This window comes from Ahaetulla prasina, chromosome 2, assembly GCF_028640845.1.
Source record: "Ahaetulla prasina isolate Xishuangbanna chromosome 2, ASM2864084v1, whole genome shotgun sequence".
In the NCBI taxonomy this organism is placed as follows: domain Eukaryota; kingdom Metazoa; phylum Chordata; class Lepidosauria; order Squamata; family Colubridae; genus Ahaetulla; species Ahaetulla prasina.
The window spans coordinates 566,723-580,739 of NC_080540.1; the positions used below are offsets into that span (position 1 = coordinate 566,723).

A 14,017-nucleotide genomic window follows, 5' to 3' on the forward strand; every position below is an offset into this window, starting at 1 on the left:
GGCTTCAACCCCGGGTCCCATGCTCCCCAGCCGCCCTCTCCATGCGAAGAGCCCGAGTGGGAGGAGGGGAGGGTCGGCCTTGCAGAGACCCAGCAGGAGAGGAGAGAATCCGGGCGAGGAGGAGGCAGGATTCGCACCAGGGTCTCCGAGGGCCCCGTCCTGTCTCCGGAGGGAGAGGAAGCGGGGCGGCCTCTCCAGCTGCTTCCTCCCCGCCCCTGCGCTGGGATGAGCCGCTTGGGGCTCCAGGCAGGTTGGGTGAAGGTTGTTTAATTGCTAAATTCCACTTTCTAATTCCTTCTATTTATTTTTCTCTCCATCTCAAATACAGAAACTTGAAGCCATTTGAAATCTCTGCAAGAGAGAGAAAAGATGGAGATACAACCTTTTGGAAAGGAGGGAGCCGGAAAAGGCCCCTCAGTTGCTCAGCCTGGGAAGTGGGGGAAGCTCTGGACAAGGACTGGGCAGAAGATCCTGGAGGAGGAAACCATCCTCCCTTCAGAAGTTCAGCCCTGGAATTTCATCCAATATCGGGAGGCTGAGGGTCCCCGAGGACTTTGCAGCTGACTCCATGACTTTTGCAGGCGATGGCTGAGATCAGAAAAGCACACCAAAGCCCAGATGCTGGACCTGGTGGTTCTGGAGCAGCTCCTGGCTCTTCTGCCCTCAGAGATGGAGGACTGGGTGCGGGAGTATGGAGCAGAGACCAGCTCCCAGGCGGTGGCCCTGGTGGAAGGCTTCCTCCTGAGCCAGGCAGAGGAACAGAAGGAGCAGGTCCAGATGCAGGTGAGAGCTCAAAAGACAATAGAGAATGTGTTTGAATGCTTCACCCCTCCTTCCCAAAGTTCTCTGACATTCATAATAGGTGGAGATGTCCCACCTATTCTTGTAGGACATTGTTCCATTGTTTTCTCACTCAACCACACTGATGGATATTGGGAGCTTTGATGTTGTGTTCCGAATATAGGAATCCACTTTACGTCGTGTGATTTATATTAATTCTGCTTCTTTCTTCCTTCCTCCTGTTCGAAGTGCTGCTCTGTGGAGATCAGAGATCCTGAGGGAAAGAAGAACCCATCAAACTCCCCTCAGGAGCAATTTTTCAGGAGGATCCCTTGGGAAGAACAAAGTCAGGACAGCTCAGGAGGTAATTAAAGATCCTTCGATTACCCAACTGTCTTACCTTCGCTCTCTCTTCTCTTCTATACGATACCTCCTCCTATTTATATTTCTCGAGACTAATTGTATCTTCAGATAATTGCCCAGCAACCCTCTTTAAGTGAGCCTCCTCCTCCTGGGGAAGGGGGAGATTGAGGTCCACCTGAAGGGGCATACTGAGGAATTTTTGGATTTTCTGTAAGACAAAATTGCTTGACTTCATTCCCAGTTGGATGCTGGCGTAGTTCCTGGTCCAGGGGAAGCCCTTGAGGCAGGTTCTTGCCTGGCTTGTGAAAGCTTCCCGGGAGGTAACAGGTGGGTGGATGCTGGCAGTCATTAATGCTTCTCTACAGGAGGAGGCAGTTCACCAGCACATTAAGGAGGCTCTGGTCCGCCCTCTTCTTAAGAAGCTATTGCTGGATTCCACCCTCTTGGATAATTTCCGACCTGTCTTCAATCTTCCCTTTTGGGGAAGGTTGTTTAGAATGTGGTTGTGCAGCAGCTCCAGAGGTTGTTTGTTTGTTTGTTTATTTCATCAAGCATGTAATGGAGGTAAGAGATATAAGCATAAACATAATTATGAATACATGAAATGGATACATAGAAAAGGGAACATTAAGATAGGGACGGTAGGCACGCTAGTATGCTTATGCACTCTCTTAGAGACCTCTTAGGAATGGGGTGAGGTTGACAGCAGACAATCTAAGGTTAAAGTTTTGGGGATTAGGGGAAGAAACCACAGAGTGTAGTAGTGCATTCCAGGTGTTAGTGACTGTTACTGAAGTCATATTTTCTGCAATCAAGTTTAACATGGTTTACAATAACTTTGTATCTAACGTGTGCTCATATATTATTCTGGCTGAAGAAGTCATTGACAGGTAGGACTCCTACTGGTCAAGTTTCAGGCCTGGATTTGGGACAGAATCCACATTGCGATTTTGTATGATCTCTGGCGAGAGCAGGATCCGAGTAGTGCATCCATCCTTGCTCTACTTGACCTCTCGGTGGCTTTCGATGAGGTTGAACGGGTTGAAACTAAACCATCTCTGGTCTTGTGGATCCCATCCCCTAGAAGATATACCTGGTGAAACTCGGAAGAAGGGCTTTCTTTGTGGTGGCTCCCTCTCCCTGGAACATCATCCCCCCAGAGATTAGAATGGACCCGCACAGTAGCACTCTTCCGGAAGGCATTGAAGAACTGGTTCTGCCAGTGGGCCTGGGGAACCCAGAGTGGGATGGAGCCCATTAAATGGCTCCTGTGATTGGCTGTTGTTGGGGAGGGTGAGGGTGTGATTTTATTATTATTATTATTACATTTTATTAAATGTATTATATCATTTTCCTTTTATTGTTTTAATATTGTTTTTATATTTTGTAAGCTTCCTTGAGTCGCCATTTGCGCATAGGCGGCATATAAATTGTCTACAATAAATATTTTTTAATCAGTTATTTTGAAAATATTTTTTCCTTACAGAGAAAGAAAGAATAAAATTTTCAGGTTTTTATGACGACGATCAAACAACGGTTGAACCTCTAAATCAAGTAAGAAAGAGAAAAGTTATTAGATTTGTATTCTCACCTTCAGGAAGAGAAGTGGGTGTGCAGAGTGCTCTCTGCTTCTATTTCTCCCCTTGTTTGGACTGGATTATTTTTGTGTTCTTCCACAACATGGACAGCTGAATAACAGCTTGAAGTTGCTTTCAGTCAACATGGCTTCCTCTTCAAGATCCGTGTTCCACTTACTGCTTTTGAGCCAGGTATCACCTATTCTATGCCAGTGAATTTGGTTTTTCTTTTCTATATGTAGCACATTACATTTCTCACCATTGAATTTCATTTTGTTAGAAGGTGCCAATCTGTCAATCCTTCTATATCTCGAGCCTATCTTCTGAAGTGTTGGTATTTCTGTCAATTTGGTCTTGTCTGCAAATTTGACGAGTTCCCCTTCCATTCCCTTTTCTAAATCATTAATGAAGTTGAACAGATCTTGTAAATTCTCCTGTTCTCTTTTTTCCGTGTTCAGGAGAGTCTTGTGTCCTTCGAGGAGGTGGCTGTCTATTTCTCTGAGAAGGAATGGTCTCAGCTGGATCCTGACCAAAAAGCGCTACATTTGGAAGTCATGCTTGAAAACTATAGGAACGTGGTCTCTCTGGGTAAGAGTTTTCTAGTCCCCAATCAGAGAGTTCAAGGAGACAGATTATAGTTACTTTTTATTTTAAAAAATCACTAATCAGATATCATCTCCTGGAAGGGAAAAGGAAAGGATCTGGCCTTCTGGTACTCCAAGGAAAGAAGGAGTCAATGTCTCTTTGCTTAGATGCTTTTGGGTCATTTCTTATCTGTATTTTTCCATTTCTATTTGAACTTAACTGTGGGGGCTGAAAAGAACGAGGTGTGCTTTCATGTGACCTCTGGAGGTTAGGTGAGAAGAATGTTTTGTCATTTGTCCACTGAAACCTCCCCAAATTGTGTGAGAACAGAACTTACACGTTTAGGCCACGGAAGAGCTTTCTCCCAATCCAATTCAAAAACAAAGGCCTCATGAAGTGTGCCTCAGAGCATTACAAATGACAGCAGAGGCGTTGCAACAACAATCACCCTACCTATATCCCCCACCCTGCTGGGACTTACTTTACGAGGATGGAGCGAGCTATCGGTTCCTTTGCCTGCTTGGGTGCATACAGAGGCCTAAAGTAGTGAGAAATACAGAAGATCAATAGTGGGAAATTTGGAACTAGTGATCTCTCATGAACTCGCACTACACTGCTTCAGGCCTCTGTTGTCTGCTAAGAAAGGCCTGCACGAGATCCCGGCCAAAATACTGTGCAAACAAAGGGAAGGCCTCTTTGTTTTCAAACACTTTTGCCCTGGATCTCGTGCAGTCCTCAGTTTGTAGGGAACACAGGACAAAAGTACTGCAGTGTGAGATCTTGCAAGATCATTAGTGTGAGATCTTGCACTTCTCGTCTTGTGTGATCTCACACTAAAGTACTTTAGGCCTCCATTCTCTACAAACGGAAGCCTGTACCAGATCCTTGCCAACCGTTGAGTACTTTGGGGCAGCGAAATAGTCATTCTTGAAGCCTCCCAACCTTTCCAATCTCAGTGGAAAGACATTTACAAGCCAATGGGAAGCTTCAAGCAAGGGACTTCACTCCAAAGTCATCGCTGGGATCAAGGAACAAGCCAAGCAGGAGTCCTGCCTGCCAGACAGACGCCATGGAGCAGCTTCTCCAAGGTACACCAGGGAAGAAAGAGCTCTCGGGTCTCTGCCGAAATTAACCCACCCCAATAAATCTTAAGTTTTCTCCTTATCCCTCCTTGGATGTTTCCCCTGATTATTCCATGACTCAAAACAGACTTTGATTGAGGTTTGCACACATATAGATGGTTGTAAAGAAAGAGATGTTTTCTAGATATTTTCAAAGCTTTCAGGACTCATGAATATAGAAATCATTCTGTCTATATCACACCACTGTAAGCATGCAAACATAAAACGTAAAAATTCAGAAGGAAATTCACTTGATTTTGTATGGTTTGATCTTTTTCTCTAATTTTGTTATCATTTTCATTTCTCTTTTGCTTTGAAGGTAATAATGGTCAGGAGAATCAAGATTGCTGTGAACTGTTCCAAGTGATCAATGCTAAAGATGGAATGGGAAAGTTTAGAATTCGAACGGAATTAGAAACCCATGATAGAAACCAGTCAAATGATTGGAAACCTTACCAATGTTTGGAATGTGGAACATGTTTTAGAACAAGCAGGCAACTTAATTCCCATGAAAGGATTCACACTGAGGAGAAGCTATACAAATGCAGAGAGTCTGGTAACAGGTTCAGAAGTCATAGTAATCTTATTTCCCATAAAAGGATCCACTCAGGAGAAAAGCCGTATAAATGCATGGAATGTGGAAAGACGTTTGCTCAAAGAGGTGAACTTATCTCCCATAAGAGGATCCACACAGGGGAGAAGCCATATAAATGCATCGAGTGTGGAAAGACCTTTGCTCAAAGTGCTCATCTTATTCGCCATAAGAGGATCCACACAGGGGAGAAGCCATATAAATGCATGGAGTGTGGAAAAATGTTTAAGCGTAGCAGTGGACTCAATAATCACAATAAGCTCCACAGAAGAGAAAAGTCCTATAAATGCATCGAATATGGAAAGACCTTTGCTCAAAGAGGTAATCTTATTTCCCATAAGAGGATCCACACAGGGGAGAAGCCGTATAAATGCATGGAGTGTGGAAAGACCTTTGCTCAAGGAAGTCATCTTATTCGTCATAAAACGATCCACACAGGGGAGAAGCCGTACAAATGCATGGAGTGTGGAGGGACCTTTGCTGAAAGAGGTAATCTTATTCGGCATATGAGGATCCACACAGGGGAAAAGCCGTACAAATGCATGGAGTGTGGGAAAATGTTGTTGCATAGCGGTGGACTCAGTAACCACAATAAGCTCCACACAAGAGAAAAGTCCTATAAATGCATGGAGTGTGGAAAGGCCTTTGTTCACAGCAGTGGACTTACTAACCACAAAAAGTTCCATACAGGGGAGAAGCCGTATAAATGCATGGAATGTGGAAAGACCTTTGCTCAAAGAAGGGATCTTATTCGCCATAAGAGGATCCACACAGGGGAGAAGCCGTATAAATGTATGGAGTGTGGAAAGACCTTTGCTTATAGTAATGTACTTTCTATCCACAAAAAGATCCACACAGGGGAAAAGCCATTTAAATGCATGGAGTGTGGAAGGACCTTTGCTCGAAGAGGTCATCTTATTCGCCATAAGGTGATCCACACTGGGGAGAAGCCATATAAATGCATGGAGTGTGGAAAGACCTTTGCTCAAAGAGGTGATCTTATTTCCCATAAGAGGATCCACACAGGGGAGAAGCCATATAAATGCATGCAGTGTGGGAAAATCTTTACGCAAAGCAGTGGACTCAGTAGCCACAAAAAGATCCACACAGAAGAAAAGTCGTATAAATGCATGGAGTGTGGAAAGATCTTTGCTCAAAGAGGTCATCTTATTTCCCATAAGAGGATCCACACAGGGGAAAAGCCATATAAATGCATGGAGTGTGGAAAGACCTTTGCTCAAAGAGGTCATCTTACTCGCCATAAGGTGATCCACACTGGGGAGAAGCCGTATAAATGTATGGAGTGTGGAAAGACCTTTGCTCAAAGAGGTGATCTTATTCGCCATAAGGTGATCCACACTGGGGAGAAGCCGTATAAATGTATGGTGTGTGGAAAGACCTTTGCTCAAAGAGGTGATCTTATTCGCCATAAGGTGATCCACACTGGGGAGAAGCCGTATAAATGTATGGAGTGTGGAAAGACCTTTGCTCAAAGTGCTCATCTTATTCGCCATAAGGTGATCCACACTGGAGAGAAGCCATATAAATGCATGGAATGTGGAAAGACGTTTGCTCAAAGAGGTGAACTTATTTCCCATAAGAGGATCCACACAGGGGAGAAGCCATATAAATGCATCGAGTGTGGAAAGACCTTTGCTCAAAGTGCTCATCTTATTCGCCATAAGAGGATCCACACAGGTGAGAAGCCATATAAATGCATCGAGTGTGGAAAGACCTTTGCTCAAAGTGCTCATCTTATTCGCCATAAGGTGATCCACACTGGGGAGAAGCCGTATAAATGTATGGAGTGTGGAAAGACCTTTGCTCAAAGAGGTGATCTTATTTCCCATAAGAGGATCCACACAGGGGAGAAGCCATATAAATGCATGGAGTGTGGAAAGTGCTTTGCTCAGAGTGGATGTCTTTCTTCTCATAAATGGATCCATGCTCATGAGAAACTATATAACAATAGTAATTCCACTTAGACTTATATACCACTCCACAATGCTTTACAATACTATCTGAGCAGTTTACAAAGTCAGCATATGGTCGGTCCCCAGCAGCCTGCATCCTCATTTTACTGACCTCAGAAGGATGAAAGGCTGAATCAACCATGTGCCTGTCCGAATCAAACTCCTGGCTGTGGGCAATTAGCCTGTAGTACTGTATTCTAGCCACTGCCCTAAGGTGGCATACATAAAACCATTCAGACCACAGATACACATAGCAGGCCTCAAGCCCTGGGAAAAGAAACTTTGGTCAACTCTCATATATAAGGAAATGCTTTGTCAGCTATATTAAAGGAACTGCTTTCTCAGGCTGATGGACGACCACAGCCCTGCCAGGATATACCCATAAATAAATGTGCTGAGCATAGATAACTATATCTTCCTGTCATGCATCAACTGAACTCTGGTATCAGAACAAACATATTGTCTTGCCACCCCCAATGTTTGGTATCAATTCCTCAAAACTCATTTACTGGAATTATAACCATATATGGAATGTAACATGCTGAGCAATGTATACGCTGATTATACGTAACGGAAAAGTATATATATCTCTGTTGGAAAGTCCCTGATTTTGTTCAGACCCTCAGCTTTGTTCTGTTCCCTGAACCAATGCATATATAATAAACCTTTCCTTCCCAGAAGAGCTGGCTTGTGTCTCTTCATTCTACAACAGCTTCGCTGGCACCCCAGATGGGACACTAAGCGAGACGACATCTCGTTGAAGGCGGCTCGACCCCTCGGACCCTCTCAGGGGCCACTCCTGAACATTCTCCAGGTGCCACGGGGGTACGTCCTCCGGGAGACGGTGGTGACACCTCGGTGGGACCGACGGTGCTGAGAGTTCATCCAAGAACTCTTGCGGGAAGGAACGGAGGTCTGAACCGAATCCTGGCCAGGACGCGCGTGTGTGAAAACATCGCAGGCGAGTATATATAACTTGTTGGTGTACCTATCTCGTTTGAAGATAGAAGAGGGGGCTTGATCTCCCCCCTGGACTCGGGACGGCGAGGGAGAAGAAGCCGAGGCTCCGGCAGCAAGAATGGAGCTTGCCGTAGGGGTAATGAGAAGGGCAGCCGCCGCCAAGGCTGAAGCCGCGGCAGCTGCAGCCCAGGATGAGTTTGTGGCACCGTTAAGGCAGATGGACCACAAGTGGTAAACCCTCAGGGAGTGGTTGAGTACCGACCGTGTTTTCAATACGTTCCTTTCTCGACAACTGACCTTTTAAACTGGAAACAGCATTATGGGCCATTATCCAGTAAGCCAACGGAAATGGCCGATCTGTTTCAAACCATCATGCAAACACATAACCCCAATTGGCAGGATGTGCAGCAGTTATTGAACACGCTGTTGACACCTGAGGAAAAGGAGAAGTGGAAAGCGGCAGTTAGGGTTTGTATGAGGGAACGGTTTCCAAATATGGCAGATGTGGGACCAGAGTTGGCGGCATGAGCTCCCGAGCACAACCCTGGATGGGATCCAAAGGAGGCGGATCAAATGACGTGGTTGCGAGAATTCCAAAATCTGACCGTGGAGGCATTGAGAAAGGCAGGGAAGCCTCCGGTCAACATGTCCAAGCCTTCTTTGATAATGCAGAAGGCGGATGAGAGCCCTGAAAGCTTTCTACAAAGGCTGATAGAGGCATACGAGTTGTATACCCAAGTAGACCCGCGGCAACCGGAGAATGTGCGTATGTTGAATGAAAGATTCATAGCGCAGAGTTATGACGACATCGGGAAGAAGTTACAGAAGCTAGAGGGAGCTTTGGGGAAGAATACCACTGAGTTGCTGGAAGTGGCGCGGAAAGTGTTTGTGAATAGGGATAAAGTGGAGAAGAGAGAAAAGGATGCTCGAATGCATAAGAAAACAGAATTGTTGGCAGTAGCTTTACAAGGAGGACGGGTTTTGGGCCCCAACCAGTGTGCGCATTGCAGGGCAGAGGGACATTGGCAGAGAGACTGCCCGAGGAGATTAATGAGGGGACGTGTGGTGAGAGGCAGCCGGCCCGGCGCTGGCCAGGCTGGAGGTGGTCGAGGCCTGGTGGGAAGAGGTGGATATGCACCACAATTCCCATCAGGGAGACGAGGTTTTGGAAGTAGAGGAACAAGAGGAGGACGAGGCAGAGGAAATGTAGGAGTGGAAGAAATAGAGGAGATTGGTCTTGCCGGAACAGGATGGTCGGACTGACGGGGACCAGGCTTGGAGCAGGCCCCGCCTGAGTTTTTGATTACTATGAATATCGGGGGCAAACAAACAACTTTCCTAGTAGACACCGGTGCAGGGAGATCCGTAGTGAATAATCCGATCACTGCACCAGGGCCGCACCAAATACGGGTACAAGGTGTGTCAGGCCAAGTAGTAGAACAACAAGTCCTTCAACCCGTGACATGCACATATAAAGGGTCAAAACTCCAACATGAATTCTTATATATACCTGAGTGCCCCGTCCCTCTATTAGGAAGGGATCTGCTAAACAAATTGAGAGCCACCATATCATTTGATGAGGGAAAACAGCATATCACTGTCAAACACCATCCCGACTCTGTATGGAGGCTAATGGTAGTACAGCCTGTCGAGGACGATAAATGAAAGGAGTTTGATGTGCCGGAGCTGTGGGCTGAGGATAACCCCCCCGGGTTTGCTTCTCACCATCCGCCAGTAATTGTAGAAGTGAAACCATATGCTACACCAGTACACATCAGGCAACGCCCATGTTCACGTGAGGCGATTACCGCCATTTATGACATTATTCAGAAATTCCTGAAGGCAGGCATCTTGGTCCCTATCCAGTCACCCTGGAACACCCCGATCTTGCCCATAAGGAAACCGGACGGGGTCTCCTTTAGGCCGGTTCAAGATCTCAGGATTATTAATGACGTCACAGTGACGATTCACCCGGCTGTCCCGAACCCGTACACATTACTCAGCCTAATCCCACCAAAAGCTAGATGGTTTTCAGTCATAGACCTGAAAGATGCATTTTTCACAATCCCCATACACCCCGAAAGTCAGCCGTTGTTTGCATTTGAGTGGGAAAACCCAACCACGGGAACTAGACTACAATATACCTGGACCCGCTTACCCCAAGGGTTCAAGAACTCACCCACCCTGTTCGGAACGGCTCTGGGAAGGGATTTACAATATTACGTACCTAGGCAGAAGGGGGATACAGTGTTACAGTATGTGGATGATGTGCTGGTGACTGGACAGACAGAAGACATGTGTTGGGACAATACAAAAGCCTTGTTTGTCCTATTGGTGGAGTGTGGATATAGGGCGTTGAGAAAAAAGGCCCAGTTAGTAAAGCAACAAGTGCGGTATTTGGGTTACGATATTGAACAAGGGAAAAGGTCCTTGGGCCCCGAGCGGAAGGAGGCAGTGTTGGCTATAGCAGAACCTACGACCAGAAGACAATTGCAAGGATTCCTAGGGCTAGCAGGATTTGGATCCCCAATTTTGCATTATTGGCAGCGCCCCTCTATACATCTACTAAGGGGAGTAACACTGATGTGTTCATTTGGACTGAAGAACAACGCAGAGCTTTCAAAGAGATAAAAAAGGAACTGACCAGGGCACCGGCGTTGGCACTGCCAAACCTGGAAAAACCCTTTAACCTATATGTGGATACAAAACAAAATATAGCCTTAGGTGTGTTGACTCAGCAGTTAGGGGCGTGGCAACGCCCGATTGCATATCTCTCAAAGCAGCTTGATGGAGTGGCCAAAGAATGGCCCCATTGTTTGAAAGTATTGGCAGCCATAGCTGAGCTGTTGCAGGATTGTAACAAATTAACGTTTTCATGCCCCATAAACGTACACCCCCCCCATGCAGTTCAATCTGTTTTAGACAGCAAGGGGCATTTGTGGATCAGCAACCAGAGACTTGTGAAATATCAGGCCATGATGATTGAAAACCCACATGTCAGACTTCATGTATCCACACGTCTCAACCCAGCAACCCTGTTACCTATTGAGACAACCCTGGAACATGATTGTCTGCACGTACTAGACAATGTATATTCTACTAGACCAGACCTATCAGACATCCCCCTACCAAATGCTAAAAATAACTGGTACACTGACGGGTCCAGCTACATACATGAAGGCAAAAGGGTAGCAGGGTACGCAATTGTCGATGACGATCAAGTAATAGAAAGTGGACCACTAGGAAGCGGAAGGAGTGCTCAGGTGGCTGAGCTATGGGCTCTGATACGAGCCCTAAACAGGGCCGAGATGGAAACGCTAAACGTATGGACAGATAGTAAATATGCCTTTTTGACGTTACACGCCCATGGGGCAGTGTACAAGGAAAGAGGCTTTAGAGATTCAGCTGGTAAGTTTATACAACATGAACACCTGATCCAGTATTTGATTGACGCAGTAAAGAAACCCAAGAAAGTATCAGTAATGCATTGCAAGGGACATCAACATGGTGATGATAGGGTAGCCCTTGGTAATAGGGCAGTGGATTTGGAGGCGCGGGCTGTGGCCCTTAGAGATGATGTTACCCCAGACCTGTCCATACATATAGCTCAGGACTTGGGTGTTATTCCACCCACAATTAAGCCCTCATACTCCCAGGCAGAGTGTGCCAAGGCGTTGAACGACCTGAAAGCAACTCTCAAAGACGGTTGGTACATCTTAGTCGATGGTAGAATATACGTACCGTCATCTATGGCCTGGCCCCTAGTGCAAATGTCTCATGAGGCTACACATATGGGAAAGACTGCTCTTGAAACTGCCCTGGGCAGAGATTATTACATTGATGGGGTGGCCAGTATTGTAGCCAGAGTAGCAACTCAATGTGAAATATGTGCAAAAGTAAATCCTAGACAAGGCCCAATAATCCCTCCTGGAACGATTCCCCAGTCGTATTTCCCTATGGACTCCATCATGATAGATTTCACAGATATGCTGAGGTGTGGATTATACAAGGCTATGTTAGTAATGGTAGACATGTATACAGGCTGGCCAGAAGCCTTCCCGACAAAGTCAAAACAAGCACGGGAAGTGGCCCGCCTACTGTTAAAAGAGGTGATACCCCGGTTTGGTAATCCATCCTTTATATCATCAGATAATGGGCCTGAATTTGTACATCATATAAACCAGGCACTAGCTCAAGCTGTGGGGATTAAGTGGCGATTCCATAGTGCCTATCACCCACAAGGAGGCGCTACAGTAGAAAGGATGAATAGAACCTTGAAGGAGAAAATAACTAAGATATGTGCTGAAACACACCTAAAGTGGCCAGACGCCTTACCTTTAGCATTGTATGCAGTCAGAAGTGCACCCAGAAGACAACATAAGTTGTCCCTGTTTGAACTAATGTACGGCCATCCGCCAATCTTGCTGAGGAGAAACCTAGCTGGGTGGCCTGACTTGGGACATAAGGGGGGTGTTTGGGCTATGGAAATGGTACAGCAATTAAATAAACAAATACTGAAGCTAAGGAACTATGTGTTAGAACAATCCCCTCCTAGGCTCATCACTCAATGTCACTGATTCCAGCCTGGGGATAGAGTATGGGTGAAACATTGGAAAAAGGAACAGCTAGAAGGGAGATGGAAGGGGCCGTATGTTGTAATCATGTCATCTCCACTTGCTGTTAAGATTGCTGAGTCCAAATTATGGATCCATTGGACTAGGGTTAAGAAAGCAGCTGAACAACAATGGACTGTACAACCCAGTGGACACCCATACAATTTGAGACCGAGGCCGATCCGCAAGTAACAGTTCACCCACAAATTACCCTGCAAATGCTTTATGTTCACTTAGCAATTACTGTTGTTGTGTTTGGACTGTTCATATGTATTGTTTACATCATAAGATACGGACGTGTGAACCTCAGGAGCCTAAGACGACATCTCAGTGTGGCTACTCTGCTGAACTCTTACTGGCAATAGAGTTCCCTGCGCACAGTAGTGAAAATCCTTGATAAGTCACTCCGGAAGCTGACTTTCTACTCACGGGAGAAGACTGGACAAGGAGTTGGATGTGTTGGTTTTGCAAGTGCCTTTGTGGTTGTTGTTGCTGTTCTCATTGTATTGATTGTGTTTTATGTGTAGCCTGTAACGTAGAGTGTGATATCAAGATCATAGAGGACGTCCTGAGCCATTACAAGGTGATACGTGCAGGATTCCCTTCCTACTATACCCTTAAATCTAGTCCCACCATTAGGGCTGTGCAAAAAGACGAAGATGCAACAAAAGGAGGTAGTTTTGTTGATGCTGCGTATCTCTGTACTCCTGATTGGAAGCAATGATGTATGCATCCGCAACTTGGGCCAATGGAGCCCCCCCGGAGGAAAGGCCTAGAATTACCAGGTCCTAGGCTATAGGAACAGGGGATTGTGGAGGCCATCCACCGTTAACCTTTACCCCCGAATGCTGGGCAGGCACCTTACCTCACCCTTGCCAGTACCCACAGGTGTTTGATAGGATTGCTACGGAAGCTTGTCGTGTTAGACGGCCAGTCAATCCGGAGGCTTGTCGATACGTGGGATATGTTCTCAGAAAAGGGATGTGCTCGAAGGCCCCTTATAAGGGAGTGGTCCCCGTTAAACTGGATTGTGGACCTCCATTGCTGTGGGGTTGGGAGCGCATCACCGCAGTCACACAGCTCAAATCGGGTTAGGATGGTACTTGCACCCTCCATGTTGATCCCCAAGAGCATGCTCTGGTAATAAACGAAGGCCGAGGCAAGCGTGTTAAGATAGCAAAGCGGATGAGGACCAGGAGAGACCTTCCACAATGTACCGAATGCATAGGTAAACAAGGAGAGATGTTAGCACAATATGGGATACCCAGGGAATGTAACCAATACAACCTGCCCCGATGTATATATGGCCTGAGAGTACTCAGTACATACCGTAGGTGCCGGGGGCTGCAAGGTATTGTGTGTTTTAGGTTGTTTCGTTCTAGCTACTTTAATTCCAGCACCCAAGGTCAACCAGATGAACAAGAAGGATACGGCTCCTTGTCAAGTACCCCCA

The 14,017-nt window shown here is 46.1% G+C and overlaps 1 protein-coding gene and 1 pseudogene across 4 annotated transcripts in view; both read left to right on the forward strand.

Moving 5' to 3' along the window:
- Positions 1 to 9,219, forward strand: part of LOC131192661 (zinc finger protein 493-like) — a 37,147-nt gene extending 27,928 nt beyond the window's left edge. The window contains exons 2-6 of one of the 4 annotated variants that reach the window (XM_058172022.1): positions 329 to 783; positions 1,030 to 1,144; positions 2,630 to 2,697; positions 3,179 to 3,308; positions 4,746 to 9,219. In XM_058172022.1, coding sequence (XP_058028005.1) covers positions 619 to 783; positions 1,030 to 1,144; positions 2,630 to 2,697; positions 3,179 to 3,308; positions 4,746 to 7,003 — 2,736 coding nt within the window. In that variant the 5' untranslated portion in view covers positions 329 to 618 and the 3' untranslated portion in view covers positions 7,004 to 9,219. The other 3 variants (XM_058172023.1, XM_058172021.1, XM_058172020.1) reach the window with 3 other exon arrangements.
- Positions 9,220 to 9,259: 40 nt separating this feature from the next.
- LOC131192657 (uncharacterized) lies at positions 9,260 to 12,528 on the forward strand (annotated as a pseudogene).
- The last annotated feature ends 1,489 nt before the right edge of the window (positions 12,529 to 14,017 follow it).